The 16,095-nt window shown below is 41.6% G+C and overlaps 1 protein-coding gene across 5 annotated transcripts in view; it reads left to right on the top strand.

The window, feature by feature from the left end:
* The first annotated feature begins 370 nt into the window (after positions 1-370).
* MLLT6 (MLLT6, PHD finger containing) overlaps positions 371-16,095 on the top strand; it is a 165,489-nt gene continuing 149,764 nt past the window's right edge. For all 5 annotated transcript variants that reach the window (XM_070729837.1, XM_070729838.1, XM_070729840.1 and 2 more), the window contains exon 1: positions 371-618. In XM_070729837.1, coding sequence (XP_070585938.1) covers positions 510-618 — 109 coding nt within the window. In that variant the 5' untranslated portion in view covers positions 371-509. The remainder of the gene's footprint in view (positions 619-16,095) is intronic.

The following is a 16,095-nucleotide window of genomic DNA, read 5'->3' as shown; positions in this document are numbered from 1 at the left end:
AAGAGGAGAAAGGCAGCAAATAAAGCCGACTTAAAGGCCCCGCACACATACGCTCCAGCGCGCCCCGGCTGCCCCCTCGAACCCAAGACCTCAGAGATATAATTGCTGCGCGGTCGGCTGCAAGCAGCCCGGGCGACGTTGTGTGCGTGTGTGCGCGCGCGAGCGTCGGGTGTCGGTGAGTGTGTCGGTGTGCCTGGGGACCAGCCACCGCGTCTGCCCGAGCTCAGCGCCAGAGATGCCGCCAAGCTCTCCTTTGCAAATAACAATGTGGCATTTTCGTCCGGGGGGGAGGCGTCCGAGCCTTCTGCCTTCTTCCCCGTCATAGCGGATTGTGTGGGGGCATATCTTTTACATATCAAGGCGGGTCGGGGGGAGGAGAGAAGGCCCGAGATCAAGAAGAGGAAGAAAAGGACGAGGAGTAAATGCGTGCTTGGAAACAGCCGTGCCAGCAGTAACACAACAAGAGGGTGGTGGGGTGGGAAATCAGCAAAAAAGAAACTTATGGAAGAATGAAGGAGATGGTGGGCGGCTGCTGCGTCTGTTCTGATGAACGCGGCTGGGCAGAAAACCCCCTGGTCTACTGTGATGGGCATGGCTGTAACGTGGCGGTGCATCAAGGTAAGACCCCCCACCTAGGCTTTCCTCCCCGCGAATACCTTGGCCAAACACCCCCACCCCCCCGCCCAGTCTCTCGTTCCCCGCCAAACCCGGACTCGCCTTCTAACTCCCGGCGCTTGCCAGAAGTGGCTTGGCAGATCTGGAAAAAGACCGTGGGGGTTAACCGGGACCACCTCCTCCCGCACTGATTGCCTCCCTAAAACGTTCGCAAGCTTTCAGTGAAATAAAAAAGCGGCGGGATTGGTTTTCGACATGGAGGAAGAAGAGTTGGAGGCGGGCTAAAACATACATCATCATCATCGCCGCCACCTCCACCATCATCTTCATCATTGTTGTTATTGTTGTTTTAACCGTGCATTGAAGGAATTCTAGCGCCTTTTGTTCCGTTGGGGTGCACTTGACAGGGGAGAAGGAGGCGGGTGCAATGCTGGGCAAAAAAAAAGAAAGAAAGAAAGAGAAAGAAAGAAAAAAGAAAATGGGGGGGGGGAGAGAAAAGATTTGAGGAAAAAGGTTAAACGTGTATGTTGTCTATGAAAAGCATGATTATAGCCTTTCCTTCTCCACTGTCTATAAGTGTGTCTATGTGTACATGCTCCTAGTTATTGCTTTGTTTTGCTTTCCTATCCATTAATTTTTAATTGCACCACCATATAAAGAGGGTGAAGATGAGATATATCTGAATGCCAACAGACTCCAGAAGCATAGAGGGGACAGGGAAGTGTCAGTTGTAATGGATGTTGTAAAAAATATATTATTTGACGTAGATTCAGAATGGCAGTGACCTCTGACTGTCTCCCTCAGCTTCCTTCCGGATTAGCTGAGCTTCTATTATTAGCTGCCCTGTAACATTGGGGATTTTTTATTGTTTATTTTAATGTTGGGGGTGGGGTGGGGGAGGGGGGACTTTTTGGCTTGCAACAGCAAGGTAAGTGAAGCAAAACAGAAGGTCCCAAGGACCAATCTGGGAATATACTTCTTTGCAAAGCCACCTGGTGTACAGAAAGCTGAAATGTGTATGAGAGAAAGAGGGAGAGCGAAAGAAGAACACTCTCTTATTACTGCTTTCTAGTTACCTGTAGTAGATCATTAATCCTGGACATATAAGACTGAGGTGGAAATACCTCAGTTACACCCTGCCTCAGGTCTAAGTTTATTGCTAGAGCTTCACATCTGAGCTAAACTCAATGAGCAGAATTTAGAATTCTTTGTTGCGCTGAATAATCATTTTAAAGGAGAAATCTTCACTTGGTTATGTACTGGACTTTAGTTTATGGCAAGTACACTGTTCTGGAACATTCATTTACATAGGACAATAACTAAATAGAATAAAATAGAATTCTTTATTGGCCAAGTGTGATTGGAGACACAAGGAATTTGTCTTTGGTGTCTGGGGCTTCCTTCTTCCCTAATCTTCAAACTTCCTCTAGGATAGCTGAAATTTGAACTTCTGGGGATATTCTCCTTGCCCATAGATGCTGTCTTCACTTGGCAGAACTTACTGGTTTAATCAAACTTTTGAAGTTTGATACAAGTTGGAGGAGGTGCTCAAACAGAATTCATTTCTTTCCCCCCCTCTCTTATAAATTTTACAATATAATAAATTTATATAACCTGGTTTTATAACTGACATCTTATTTTTAAAAAGGGAAATAGCTGTTACAAGAGAGGACAGTATCTATTCAACTTTTCCTGACCTGCATAAATTTAAGTGTTGCTGGATTGGAATGAATCTAGAGGGGAGACCACCAGAATATCCCAGGGCAACAGGAAGATTTGGGGGGAGGGGCCCAGAATCCCAAAAGAACATGATGGCAACATGTATTGTGCGAAGATCACATTATTTACATATGCATGTAATTACCTGAAGTCAAGCTTGACTTCAGTGGGCATGTCAGATGTTATCAAGTTTAAGTGGTGCCCCACAACCTTATTATATTTGTTACCATTGAAATATTCAGTACTTGCTAAGAAGCTCAATTCTGCTTCTCTGTATTTTGACCATCAGCTGATTTTCCAAAAATGAATCCCTGGCCAAAAACTTATTTATGGAAGTACATATGTGAATAATACCTATATAGTGAGTACTTCGATTCAGAAAACTGACAATAGTGAATAGGAATTGAATGTAGTTACTGACTCAAATCTCACCATGGAAGTAACAAAAATAATGAATTAGAAACACAATAATTAATATCAAAACATAGGATTTTACTAAGGATCATCTTAGTCCTCTAATGCACTCAGTAAATTTCTGTTGAACATTGTTGACCAGTAAGCATGAGTTGCTACAATGGCATGGGATTTTTAATGTTTAATTTTGAATTAATGTTTAATAAAACATTTAGTTTAAAAATACTCTTAAAATGCAGGGGATGGAATATACAAATGCAACTATAATCTCTATATTACTTGCTAAAAAAATGTGAACTCCTGAGCTTTTAAAGACAAAAATGTAGGGGTGTGTGTTTAATTTGGCGTTTCCTGCATTTTCCAAATATTTATCTAGTAGTTCTGAACAGCAGAAAGTTTCGGATATACTGATCTAGATGTATGATGAATCACACTTTATTCATGTTACATATTATATATTTCATAGCATAAGACTTAAATTACAGTTGATCATTTTATCTAGTAGTTTCCACAGTAAAGTTTGAAATGAATCCTTAAAAATCAAGTCTAATTTAGTAGCTTTGATGCTGGCTCTTGAATACCCAACACATAATAACGATTAGTCAAGTAAGCAAAGGAGAGAACATTTGCAAAAAGGAAACATGTCAGGTAGAACAGCATCTACAGAGAAAGTTTTTAAAAAGTTGGTGGTTGCAACAGTCTTTTTTTTAATACAGTATGTTCTTCAATAAAAATGCACTTACAAAAAGAATAGGATATCAGTCACACTGCCAAAACCACTACCTTGACCTTTTGATAACACCTTTCCCTATGCTGCTAGTTGAGTTAGGGAAAGCTGTTACAGCTAGATGTAAAGTTAAGCTCTAAACACATTCATAGTAATTAACAGTTTGTAAAAATGTTGACTAGGTAGTATTTCAGATTTCCCCTTTGGCCATAGAACTTTGAAATATTGGCAATGCAATTCAAAACCTGAGGATTTTTATTTGACTTATATCAATGAGACTTATTGGGATGGGAATGCACATTTTGTTCCTCCAAGCACCATATTTATTTATTACACTTGTATAGCTGCCCACTTTAATATATGACCGGGTGGCAAAGTGCAACACGGTTCTTGTTTTGCAGGAAAAGTTTACTTTTCTGTCAGATGTACAAAACCCAATTTGATTTGGTTAGATAAGACAGTTACCTTAACACTTATATGAAGGTGTAAAGTTATAGTTACCTTATATGTACTAGTATTGATGGTGACTAACTGGTATTTTCATGGCAATCTGTTGATTGAGAGGACAGAAAACAGGTATTTGCAGCCAGACTATATAACTTTTAATAAAACTGAAACCCTTCCTTCCTTCCTTCCTTCCTTCCTTCCTTCCTTCCTTCCTTCCTTCCTTCCTTCTTTCCTTCCTCACTGCAAAATTAACCCTAGTGATAACGAGGAAGAGTCAGAGCTCTGAGTATCTTTGTTTCTAGGCAAACTACTTGTGGATGGGTAAATTTTCAGTTTTTTGCTCCTCTCTTTACCTTTTTAGATTCTGGCTTATTAAACTGGCATCGGACAGAAAATTGCTCTTCATAAAGTAACACACGTGACCATCCAGTCAGAATTCCTGTACTTACTTTTCACAAATAGTATTTTTCTTTTATTTTTATTTTTTGCTGCCGCCGTCTCCACCTTGTTCTTTTATATGTGCCATATTTTAAAACAATGATCTGGCTGAAATGTTCCAGTTCAGAAAATTAGGTGCAGGCAAATGACTGTGCTTTGTATATCTCCTGTTGTAATTATGGAATTCTACAAATTTCTCCTTTCCTTTCTTATGTACAACAGCTAGCATCTCTGGGCACATGAGACAGCTTCTTGAGAAAAATGAGTCCAACTCCATATTCTTCTTTCAAGTTCAGACTCCTTTAAATAACACTATTAACATCATTTGCTTTAATTTGTTGGTAGGAAAAAGTCAACCGATTGTGTTTAAAAGTTTTATTTGCTACTGGTAGGTGAATGAACATTTTAATACCAATAGAGAAGAATATTTGTAGCTCAAACTTCACTCCCTACTAGGACTGATGATATTACATGGTATGGGTGATGAAATGTTTGCCAGAAAGAAAACCAAGTTCAAAGAAAATTAAGACCCGTGAATATTTTAGTATTCTGAAAGCAATAACCTGTTGTTAGCAGGTGTTATTCATCTGTCAAGTTCCCTTAGGTACCAATAGATTTCCAGTTTTATTGCTCAAACTATCACTTTTCACCTCGAAAGCCCTATGGTTGGGCACCTATATACTGACAGAATCAACTTCTTCTGTCTGTATTAGTTATCCAGTGTGCTCTTCCTAGAATACACACAGAGAGAGAGGTTTTGAGTCATTATTGCCACCAGTTTACCAAAAACACATAAATTTTTAAAAGGGATAAAAATATCTCTTTTTAACAAAAATAGGCAACCACATTCAGAAGGCACCGATTTTCAGTCACTGATCCAGCCTTTTAACTTTTACTCTACCTTTTAGTATTCTGAAAGCCATGAAATGAAGTTGGTGGAGGACTGTGATAAACACAAGGTATTGCTAAGTGCTCAGAGAAGGGGAGACAGACGGTCTACACCATATTTTAGAAGATAGCCTTTGTGGTCTGAATCTTCCTCTGGCGGGGGGGGGGGGCTCCATACCCAGAGGTTGGATGCCTCAGGGGTCAATAGGCAGCATAGATTTCCCTTTCAAGACAGAAGTAGACCATACCAACAATCAAGACACCCTATCCAAGTTTTAGCCTCCCAGGGATTTTTGCAGAACAAAGTGATTCAGCAGGAGACATTCCCATTGGAGGAAGGCTCCAACACTTTGCCACTCAATGGGAATGCACATCATCAGATGCTTGAGCTTTGACCACCATCAAATCAGGTCTATTCATAGAATTTATGTACAGTCCCCTCAATAGAGTTGTCCAATGCCCTATATCATCCCACCCTGTCAAACATACATTGTTAGAGCAGGAGGTCAATCACCTGCTGCAAATACAACAAATGCAACAAGGGCCATTATCCCTCTTCTCATGAGTGCTAGGGAGGTTTGACTCCTACATTGACGTTGTGCCTTGGATGAGGTTACACTCCCAGTGCCTGCACTGGTACCTCCTTCCGTTTCAATGAACATGAACCAGTCGTTCCAACACACTGGTTCTTCTATCCTTCAAGGTTTGATGCTCCCTAACATGGTGGCTGCCTATGCCCCTGTGACGAGGCTACCTTTTCAGAGAACCAACATGAGGGACTATCACAACAGACGCCAGTCTGTCAGGGTGGGGGCTCACACCTCTTCTCAGATGGTCCAGGACCACTGGGCACCTTCAGAGCTTTCCAGTACCAACATCAATTGCCTCGAGCTACGTGCGGTTTACCTGGCCCTACAACATTGCCAACCTGTAGTGTGAGGGCACCACGTGCTCATCCTGATGGACAACGTGGCCACTTGCTCTCACATCAATAACCAAAGAGACACGAGATCCAAGTGCCTCATGGCAGTGGCAGAGTCTCTGGGCAATTGGGTGGCGCTCCATCTCTAATCCCTTCGAGCGAAACATATTTCAGGGACGTCAAACAAGCAGGCGGGCTGGCTGAGTCGTTCTACCTTGGACCCAGCAGAGTGGCATCTACACCTGCACATCTTCAAGGAGTTATTTTGCTGGTTTGGCAAACCAGTGGTGGATCTCTTTGCCACCCACCTCAATACTCACCTTTTCCACTTCTCCTGATTTCCATCCCCTAGAGCAGAGCAGAGAGTGACAATGCGTTGCGCAGCCCCTGGCTGAGGGGTCTCTTGTACGCCTTCCCTTCCATTCCTCTCCTTCTGAAGGTGGTGTGAAAAATACTATTGTAAGAGGCAGAGATCCTATTTGTCGCCCCACACTGATAACAACGTCAGTGGTTTGCCAACCTACCAGATCTCTTGGTGTCCTGACCTTGGAGGATCCCGGACCACCTGGTCTCCCTCAGCCAAGGAACCCTTCTCCATCCCGATCCACAATGGTGGTATCTCACCATCTGGCACTTGAGGGGGACCGCTTGAGGCAAGACAGGCTCCCATACAATGTGATAGCCACCATTCAGGTATCTCATCATGGTTCTACCGCTCACATATATAACACCACTTGGGGTGTCTATTGCCAGTTCTGCATCCAGAATCAGCTTGATCTGCTTCATTCCGACAAATTCTTATCTTTCTTCAGGCAGGATTTGACAAAAGTCTGGCATCCAACATCTTGCACAGACATCTAGCAGCCTTATCAACTGTTATTTGCTTGACAATCTCCAGTCCCTCTACCATCATCCTAGCATCAGAGGTTTCCTAACAGGTGCAGCCAACGTCTGTCTCCAAGTGATCTATCGTTACCCCAAATGGGACCTTCTACTGGTTTTGCAAGTGCTTACTCAGCCTCCTTTTGAACACTGCAAACTATCCCGCTACGGAGTGTATCCTTCAAGACAGCTTTTCTGGTGGCCATTACTTCTGCCAGGAGGTTATCTGAGCTAACGGCGCTATCTGTTCGGCAGGACCGCTGTCATTTCCATCAGGACCAGGGCATTTTGCGTCTGGACCCTGTCTTCCTCCCGAAGGTAAATACCTGGTTTCACAGAGTACAAGATGTTGTCCTGCCAGATTTCTGTGCCAACACTACACATCAACTACTAGAACATCGCTGGCACAAATTAGACGTCCTCAGGGTGCTGAAAATTTATATTTGACGAACTGCCCCCTTCAGACTGATGGAGGCCTTGTTTCCTTCCTTCCCGCCCTCTTCCCTAGGGCGGAAAATCTCATTACAGACAATCAGCTGATGGATCAAGTCTTGTATAGCCATGGCATATACAGCGCAAACCTCACATTCCACATGCAAGCGGTCACTTCAGCAGCATGGGCCACACAAGGCCGTGGTTGAGGATGTCTGTAGAGCCGCTACCTGGTCCTCACCTTGTATAGACTGGACTCTTTTGCATTGGCAGAGGCTGCATTCAGCAGACAAGTTGTCCAGAGGATTTGCGCTACTCCTGCTCGGCTGGTGTAGCCTGAACCTGCACCAGACAGTTACGCTTGGGTATATCTCATAATTGGACTGGAGAAGTAAAGCTGACTTACCTGAACGGTCTTCTCTGTGCACTGCATGGAGAATCCAAACCTGCCTGGCCTTGGCCCAGGGTTGCAGCCTTGTTTTTCAGACAAATATGGACTTTACTACCTTACTTTCTATGCTTTTGTTTTAAACTGATCTGCTAGGCAGCTAGAGGGCACTCTTCAATTTCAATAAATTGAAACTCAGTCCCTAGCAACTGACTAGAGTTGACGCAGGATTGGACTCTCCACGCAGCGCACAGGGAAGTCCGTTCAGATAAGTCAACGGTACTTCTGGTTCGTTAATTTGTTTATCACATTTCTACCCTTTTACAACCTAAAAAAAACCACCTTTCATCAGGTTACAATTAAATAAAAGATCTGTAATGGTGAAATAAAACCCTTCAAATACTTCAAATATCTAAGCTTGCTAGCAACAATGAAGTGGCAATATAACTTGCCTTTCGTAAAGTTCTTAAGACCCATCTCTGCCGTCAGGCAGGGGGAACTGAGACATCTCCCCCGGGCCTATACAGTATATACATGGTATGTTTGTGTGTATGTTTACTTTTAATAATGGGGTTTTTAGTGTTTTTTTAAATTATTAGATTTGTTCTTATATTGTCTTTGTTATTGTTGTGAGCCACCCCGAGTCTACGGAGAGGGGCGGCATACAAATCTAATTATTAATAATAATAATAATAATAATAATAATAATAATAATAATAATAATAACTTAAATACCCTCCAGAAAAGTTTCATCTTCAATACCTTCTGAAAGATAAACAGCAACACAATTAAACAAACCTCCGGTGGAAGAGTAGAAAAACAATACCTTGGGATTTCAACTACCTTGACCTTCCCAAAGTGGAGAATAATCAACTACTTCTCCTAGCATAAATCAAATCAGTCAAGCAACTTCTGTGGAGGCATTGTGGTCCTGCAAGTAATTTGAGCCTTGAGCCTTGAAGGACTTCATATAAGCTGCCCCGAGTCTGTAGACCACGTGTTACAGTAATCTAAAATCTAAAAAAATGGTGATGGGGACCTGAGCTACTGAGGCAAGGTTCATATATCCCAGATAAGATCACAACTAGGGCATCGCTCTTACTGGGCAAAAGCCTTTCATTTGCTGATCTAGCAAAAGGCTCAAGTCCAGGAGGACCTGCTCCTATAGGGATAGAGCAGCTCTGTCTAGAATTACCATTAAGGCCATAGGGAGAATCTGAAAATGCAGTCTTGCTAGATTTACATTTTAGCCCATTCTTTCCCATTTGGGCCCTCACAGTCTCCAGGGACCTGGACAAACCTATGACAGTGTCTTCAGGGTAGCATGAGGCTGCCATATAAAGCTGGATATTATGCCCAAAGCACTAGCTGTGGCTTTATGTAAATATTAAATAACTGGGAGAGAACTGACCCCTGCAACCCCTCACAAGGAAGCAAACACCATGCTCAGCTCCCACATTGACTCTTCTATTGCTTCTATGCTCTCGTGTAATGAGCCAACATAGTCTAAGAAAAGGATTTGTCCATCAAATTTCATTGAGAGAAATTCTTCTTCTTAGCCTCCATGTGATATTGTGAACAGAAGTTAGAAGAACTTAGAATAGATGTAAATCTAGAAACATGAATATCCCCTATGAACTTTCTTCCAAAAGAAGAAAGATTGAGATTAAAAACATACCAATGAATTAGTCCCATACATGCCCAGTCTTCGGAGAGGGGCGGCATACAAATCTAATAAATTATTATTATTATTATTATTATTATTATTATTAATTAATTAAGCATTACTCTTTTCAGTGAACATATTTACAGTTAAACGATGGACTCAGATATGTTAAAACTCAATGCTCAAGTTTCTGGAAGTTATAATCCAAATATAGAGAGGCGCTTCTTTATAGAAAATTGATGCATGTGATTGCAGAGTAACTTTTTAGGATCCCATTTTTTTGGTAGTTGTTCCTTGTAAATTAAAACTGTTATCCTCCTATGGGATCCTTTTTTTTTTCATGTAGGATACTGGAATTATTTATATGTTCATATCTTTATGGGCATATTTATAAGGGTTTTTTCCTTTTATGGTAAAGCAACAGTAAATGCAAATAGTAGCATAGGGAGGGGTGGAGAAAGGAAGTAAAAATGGAACATGAAAAATTTGAAGAGAATATTAGTAACAGATCTTACTGTATGTCAGTTCAAGTGGCACGTTTTAAAATAAAGTTAAGCCAAGTTGGGAACCCAGACTTGGGCACTTACCCAAACTAATAAAATAATCGGGATTTTTAAACATGGAAAGGAGCATGAGAACTTCAGTCTCCTGATTAGTTCTGTCTTCCAATACAGTACTGTAGTAATGAGCCTGGCAACCAAGAATATTCCCATGAGCCACTTGTCTTCACTATCAGATAGATCTCAGAACTCAGATATAGAATTGATTAATAGTGAATCTGTAAACTCTAAACTTTCTTTGAAACAAGTTGAGAAGATGAGAATATCAGTCTAGAAATAAGGCATCACAGGAAGTGTCACATTATAATGATCAGGATCACAGTATTTTTCATTCTGTACTATTAGTATGGTTTTTAAAAATTAATTAAATAATGCATATCATCGGTATTTGTATTTTGTGTTGATTAGTCTTTTCAATATTCTTTTTCCTTTGCAATTATACTTACGCTCAGCTTCTCTGCATGCTCGACCTGGGTAAAATAAAAAAATAGATGTAGATCTCTTACTGCACGAGCCATTATGGTTTACCAAGATATACCCATATATCACCATCACTATGTGAGCTTCATTGGCTACCGATTGGCCTCCAGACGCAATTTAAAGTGTTAGTTATTACCAGTGAAGGGCTGCAAAAAATGTTACTACCACACTGTGGGCGTGGTTTATTTTGTGGGTGCAGCTTGATGACCAGGTGAACAGGTGGGAGTGGTTTGACGATCATGTGACTAGGGGTAGCTTAAAGGTCATGTGACTGGTTTAAAGGTGGCCAACTTGACGTCATTCACCTCTAGGGTTAGGATTAGGGTGCCTGGCCTCTCCTCGCCTCAAAGAGATACAATTTTCCTATTTACTCTTACTGAACATCCAAAATATGCTATTTAATTCTGTGTATATATGCCATATATGTACATACATATTACAGACAGGCACCCAAAAAATATACATTACCTACTATATAAACTGTGTGTATATGTTACACACACACACAGCTATTCTAAAATTATACACATTCAACCTCATTTACTGTGATAGGAAAAAAAAGTTCAAAAGTTCTACCGGTTCTGCGTACCTGCCCATACCCATAGTAGCTCATCACTGGTTATTACCTATAAAGCCCGACATGGCTTAGGACCAGATTATGTACTGGACTGTCTCCTGCCTCATGTATCCTAGCGGCTGGTCAGTACCACAGAGTTGGCCTTTTCCAGGTCTTCTCAGCCAAGCAGTACTGGCTGACGGGGCTGAGGGGAAGGATCTTCTTTATGGTGGCTCCAGTCCTTTGGAATCAACTCCCCCCAAAGATTTGCACTGCCCCCACCCTTCGAGAGGCTTTAAAAATACGCCTTTGCCAGCAAACCTGGGGCCTTTGAACATTAACACTCCACTCCATCTGCTAGTATGTTAGTGGTACTTAATGAATTATGGGTTAATGGTGTTTTAGCGTTGGTTGTACGCCATTCTGAGTCTGCTAGAGAAGGGCGGCTTATAAATTCAAACAAACAAACAAACAAATAAATATAGCTGGAGAGGATATTAATTTACAGACAACCAACTTAGTGTTTAGGTATGTCACCATTTGTGCATAAAGTTAGAGGAGAAACTTTCATATTTCTTATGTTTTTTTATTTGGATGCAAAATACTGTAGCACATACAAATGAGCATTAAAAAAGATTACTGTATTTTGGAGTAAAGAAGCTGATAATTTGGGTGCGTCTTATACTCTGAATGTAGGTTTTTTTTCCCCAGCCCTAACTAGCTGCTAACAATCTTTCCAGGTCTTACCTTGCAGGTTCTTTCATTGTTTCTCTCTGTGAAGAATGTTTTCCAAGCCATGAGTCTTTGCAGGGTTTTTTCCATTGCTCTAGCTTTCATTGCTCATTGCCCTGAGTAAGTTTCTTTCCAGCCCTAACCAGGTGCTAATCATGTTTCCAGCTCTTCCCCGATTGCAAGCTCTTTCATTGTTACTCTCTGCAAAGAAGAATATTTTCCAAGCCCTAAGTTTTTGTAGGGTTTTTTCCATTGTTCTACTTGCTCCGACTGTTTCTTTCCAGGTGCTAATGATGTTCCCAGCTCTTACTGGCTTGCAAGCTCTTTTATTGTTACTCTCTCAGAATAAAATTTTTTAAGCCCTTAACTGGGGGATAAAATAATGTGCTGAAGCTGACCAGACTAAAGATACTAGTCAGATAAATACCTAGATTCTTTTCCCTATTTTCCTCCCCTAAAACTAAGGTGCGTTTTATATTCTGGTGCATCTTATACTCTGAAAAATACGGTACTTGGTGCACATATTCAGCCCATGAAATAGTATTGAGCATAAGAACCAATCTCACATTTGTTTGATGGAATAATCTACTCTTAATTTTTATATAATCTTAGGTTGTTTCAGTTGTCTAATTTACTTTTTTACTAATTTAATGTTTCCAAATGTAAAAGAAATAAAATATTTTTTAAAAAACAATCTTGCAAATTACTAGTTGGAGCGGGCTCTACTGGTACCCATAAATCCAGATGGACAGCTCCAAACTTTGCTATCACCTAATGGTTATCCACATTTTTCCATAAATTTAGATAACTGCCTATGGACAGTTCTAGATTTTTGTTACCATTTAATCTTCGGAGTCTTTGGATGGGGGCGGCATACAAATCTAATAAATTATTGTTGTTGTTGTTGTTATTATTATTATTATTATTATTATTATTATTATTATTAATGTTTATCCAGATTTTTGCAGCCCAAATTTGGAATTCTTACTGTAACATAGCCCAATGCCATTTTGTATATTGTAGCTATTTGGTAATAGATTATATGATCCTTGTATTTTTCCAGTATATTTATTTTTTGACCCCTCCCCCCTTCTTAAATTAACACAAGAAAAATCTACAAGGACAACTTCGGCTACAACAGAATGCAGCCTGTGCAAAGTATAATAATGATGGATGGTAACCTTGAACAATAACCATTAATATGAAAATAGAAAAGTTACAATTATAGGTTTGGAATATTTTTCTCAGTATTATTTCTGAACGATCACTATGATTTTAAAAAATACTATTTGTCACTTAACTACAGCAAGTTAGAATGGATCGACCAAGATGACTCATACATCTATCAGCTGTTTTTCTGCTGTTGGAAAAGGAAAATCTCTTCACTTCCACCATGGGAGATTCATCTTTACCTGTAATTACCTGAACAAAATGGCTCTAATTTTTGACGTTTTCATCTCTGCTTTCATACCACCAAAATACACAAATACTATCCACACTCTTAACTGTTTATATTATATGCTTTTACCAACAGTATGTGTGCACATTCAATCTGTCATATTTCTTTGTGGATTTTTTTTGTCCAGGTTTAGAACAGTTTATGTATAATTCTATGATGGTTTCCCATGGAAACCACTTGAATACAATCTTACAGAGGTAGTCCTCAGCTTATAACCAGAATTGAGACCAGAATATCTATTAGTAAGTAAGATGGCTGTTAAGTGAGTAATGCCTAATTTTACAACCTTTTTATCATGGTTAAGTGAATCACTGTGGTTGTTAAAGGTCCCCCTGACCACAGCTGAAAGATGATGGTCAAGTCTCACTAAGCATCCAGGAGGGTCCCCAGATTGCGGACCCGCTCGGAGGGGGTTAAAATTTCCACCCCAGAATCACAGATGGATAGATGGTATGGTCCTTCACAGAAAATGCCCAGAGATACTCAGTCTTGTCAGGGTTAAACTTGAGCCTGTTAACTCCCATACAGGTCTTTACAGGCTGCAGGCACTGGCACATCATATTGACTGTTTCACTGAACTGGCATGGGGTGGAGATTGTACAACAGGGTATCATCAGCGTATTGCTAATACTTCACTCGTGTCGTCAGATGATCTCACCCAGTGTGAAAATGTTAAACAGGAGGGGGCAGACAACCGGCCCCTGTGGTACCCCACACAGCAAGGGCCTAGGGGTCAACCTCTGTTCTCCTACCAACACAAATTGCAACCAACTGGAGAGGTAGGAGAAGAACTACTGTAAAACGGTGCCTCCCCTCCAACCCCCCAGTTGTCAAGAAACCAGCCAGGAGGGACAAAGATCCAGTAAACAAGTGGAGGAACTCACAGCTCCTACAGCCTTGTCCACTTCATCAGGAATCACAGGGTCAAACTCATCCCACACAACAGGACTAAGGCCTGCCCCTGTCTTCTCAGCCTGAATTGCCCAATCAGAGTCTAGGTCCGTCCGAATCTGAGCGACTTTATCCGCATGAAACTGAGCCAGCTCTGCCCTGCAAGGTTTCCTCTGCTTCCTCCACACTAAGAAGGGAACAGGTTATCCTAAAGAGGGCGACTGGGCGAGAATCCACAGACGCAAGAAGGGCGGAAAAATATGCACATTTTGCTGCCCATATTGCCATTAGGCGAGTCCTAATAAAGGCTCTTAACTGTGTTCAGTCAGATTCAGAGTTACTGGCTCCAGACATCTGTTGGTGTTTCATTTCCCAGAGTTCCTCAGTAAACCAAGGAGCCCTCTGGGATCCACAACCGCAGAGAGGCCGCAAAGGCACAATCTGGTCTAAGTCCCCCATGCGGACTTATTCCAGGTAGCCACTAGGGACTCAACTGGATTGCGGACAAGCGAGTCAGGTGTTTCCCCAGGCTCCCTCTGGAACTCTTTGAGATCCATTAGGCGTCTGGGGCAGAACCATCTAATCGACTCAGCCTTCCTGCAGTGGAGGATAAGGCCTCTCAAAGTCCAGCTAAACGAGGTGAGTCTGAGGGCTGGAATAATTAATTGCTTTCAAGCAGCAAGTCCTAGTTCCCTGTGAGTGGCCTACCCCACAGCTCCCACCATACCTGCCTCTCCCAGTCAAGACCATGATGCCCTGTTTCTCTCCCCCCTCTGAGGTCCCTCCCCCAGACCTCCTAATTCCCTAGTAAGCCTGGCAAGCCTCCGCCCCGAGTCTGCGGAGAGGGGCGGCATACAAATCCAATAAATAATAATAATAAATAATAATATCAATCTGGGGCTCCCCACCTGCTATTGTATGCACACTCAGCAGGGGGGGCAGCGGCCTTCATCCCTGGCACTCTCATTCTACTTGTCCAAATAGTCCATCCATTCATTTGTTATAATTCATCCACTCCTACATCCATTCATTTAACCAATATAAAACAAAACTAAAAATCATAGCCTATTGGCATAAAACATACAAAAGTATAAAACAACTACCCAGACCCAACCAGGGCTTGTCTATTCTTCTTAATGTCCAAAAGTCAATGATGTGATGTAAATTCTCCTCCTCTTTCATACTCCTGTTATAGATATAAATATAAATACATGACAGGTAGATAGGTAGACAGATGGAACAAGAGAAAAACAGAGATGAAATCCAGACTATATAGACCAGGAGTATCAAATTCAATTTTATTGAGGGTCTCATCACAGTTGTGTTTGACCACGGGATGGGCATGGCCGGGGTGGTGGAGGCCAGGGGCCGGAGTGGCCAGCCCGATATTACTCGTATCAGGGGCACCGGTTGTGGCCAAGTGCTACAGACCCTCCCCCCACTCTCATTATAATCTCCCTCCTTCCTTCCTTCCTTCCTTCCTTCCTTCCTTCCTTCCTTCCTTTCCTTCCTTCTCTTTTTCTTTCCTTCCTCTTTCTTCTTTCTTCCCATCTTCCCTTATTTTTTCTTTCTTGCTCTCTTCCCATCTTTTTCTTTTCTCTTTTGCTTTCTCCTTACCTATGCGTTCTTGCATGCTCAAATACAAAAGAGGAAACATTTCTCTTTTTGTTTTGTTTTTAGTTTGTTTTTTTTGCTCTCTGCCAGCAACAATGGAACCTGGGAGGACGCTTGCACACACACAAACCCCCGGGCTCCATTTTTGGCCACAACAGCCTTGTGCAACCCTCTGCTAGGGAAAACAGAACAGCCCTCCTGGGCTCCGTTTTCACTGGCAGATGCACTGCGGGCTGGTCCTTCGTTGTTTCCAGGGCGGTTTCAT

The sequence above is a fragment of the Erythrolamprus reginae genome, chromosome Z (genome assembly GCF_031021105.1).
Source record: "Erythrolamprus reginae isolate rEryReg1 chromosome Z, rEryReg1.hap1, whole genome shotgun sequence".
Taxonomy (NCBI): Eukaryota; Metazoa; Chordata; class Lepidosauria; order Squamata; family Dipsadidae; genus Erythrolamprus; species Erythrolamprus reginae.
This window is presented reverse-complemented; position numbering and strand designations above follow the sequence as displayed.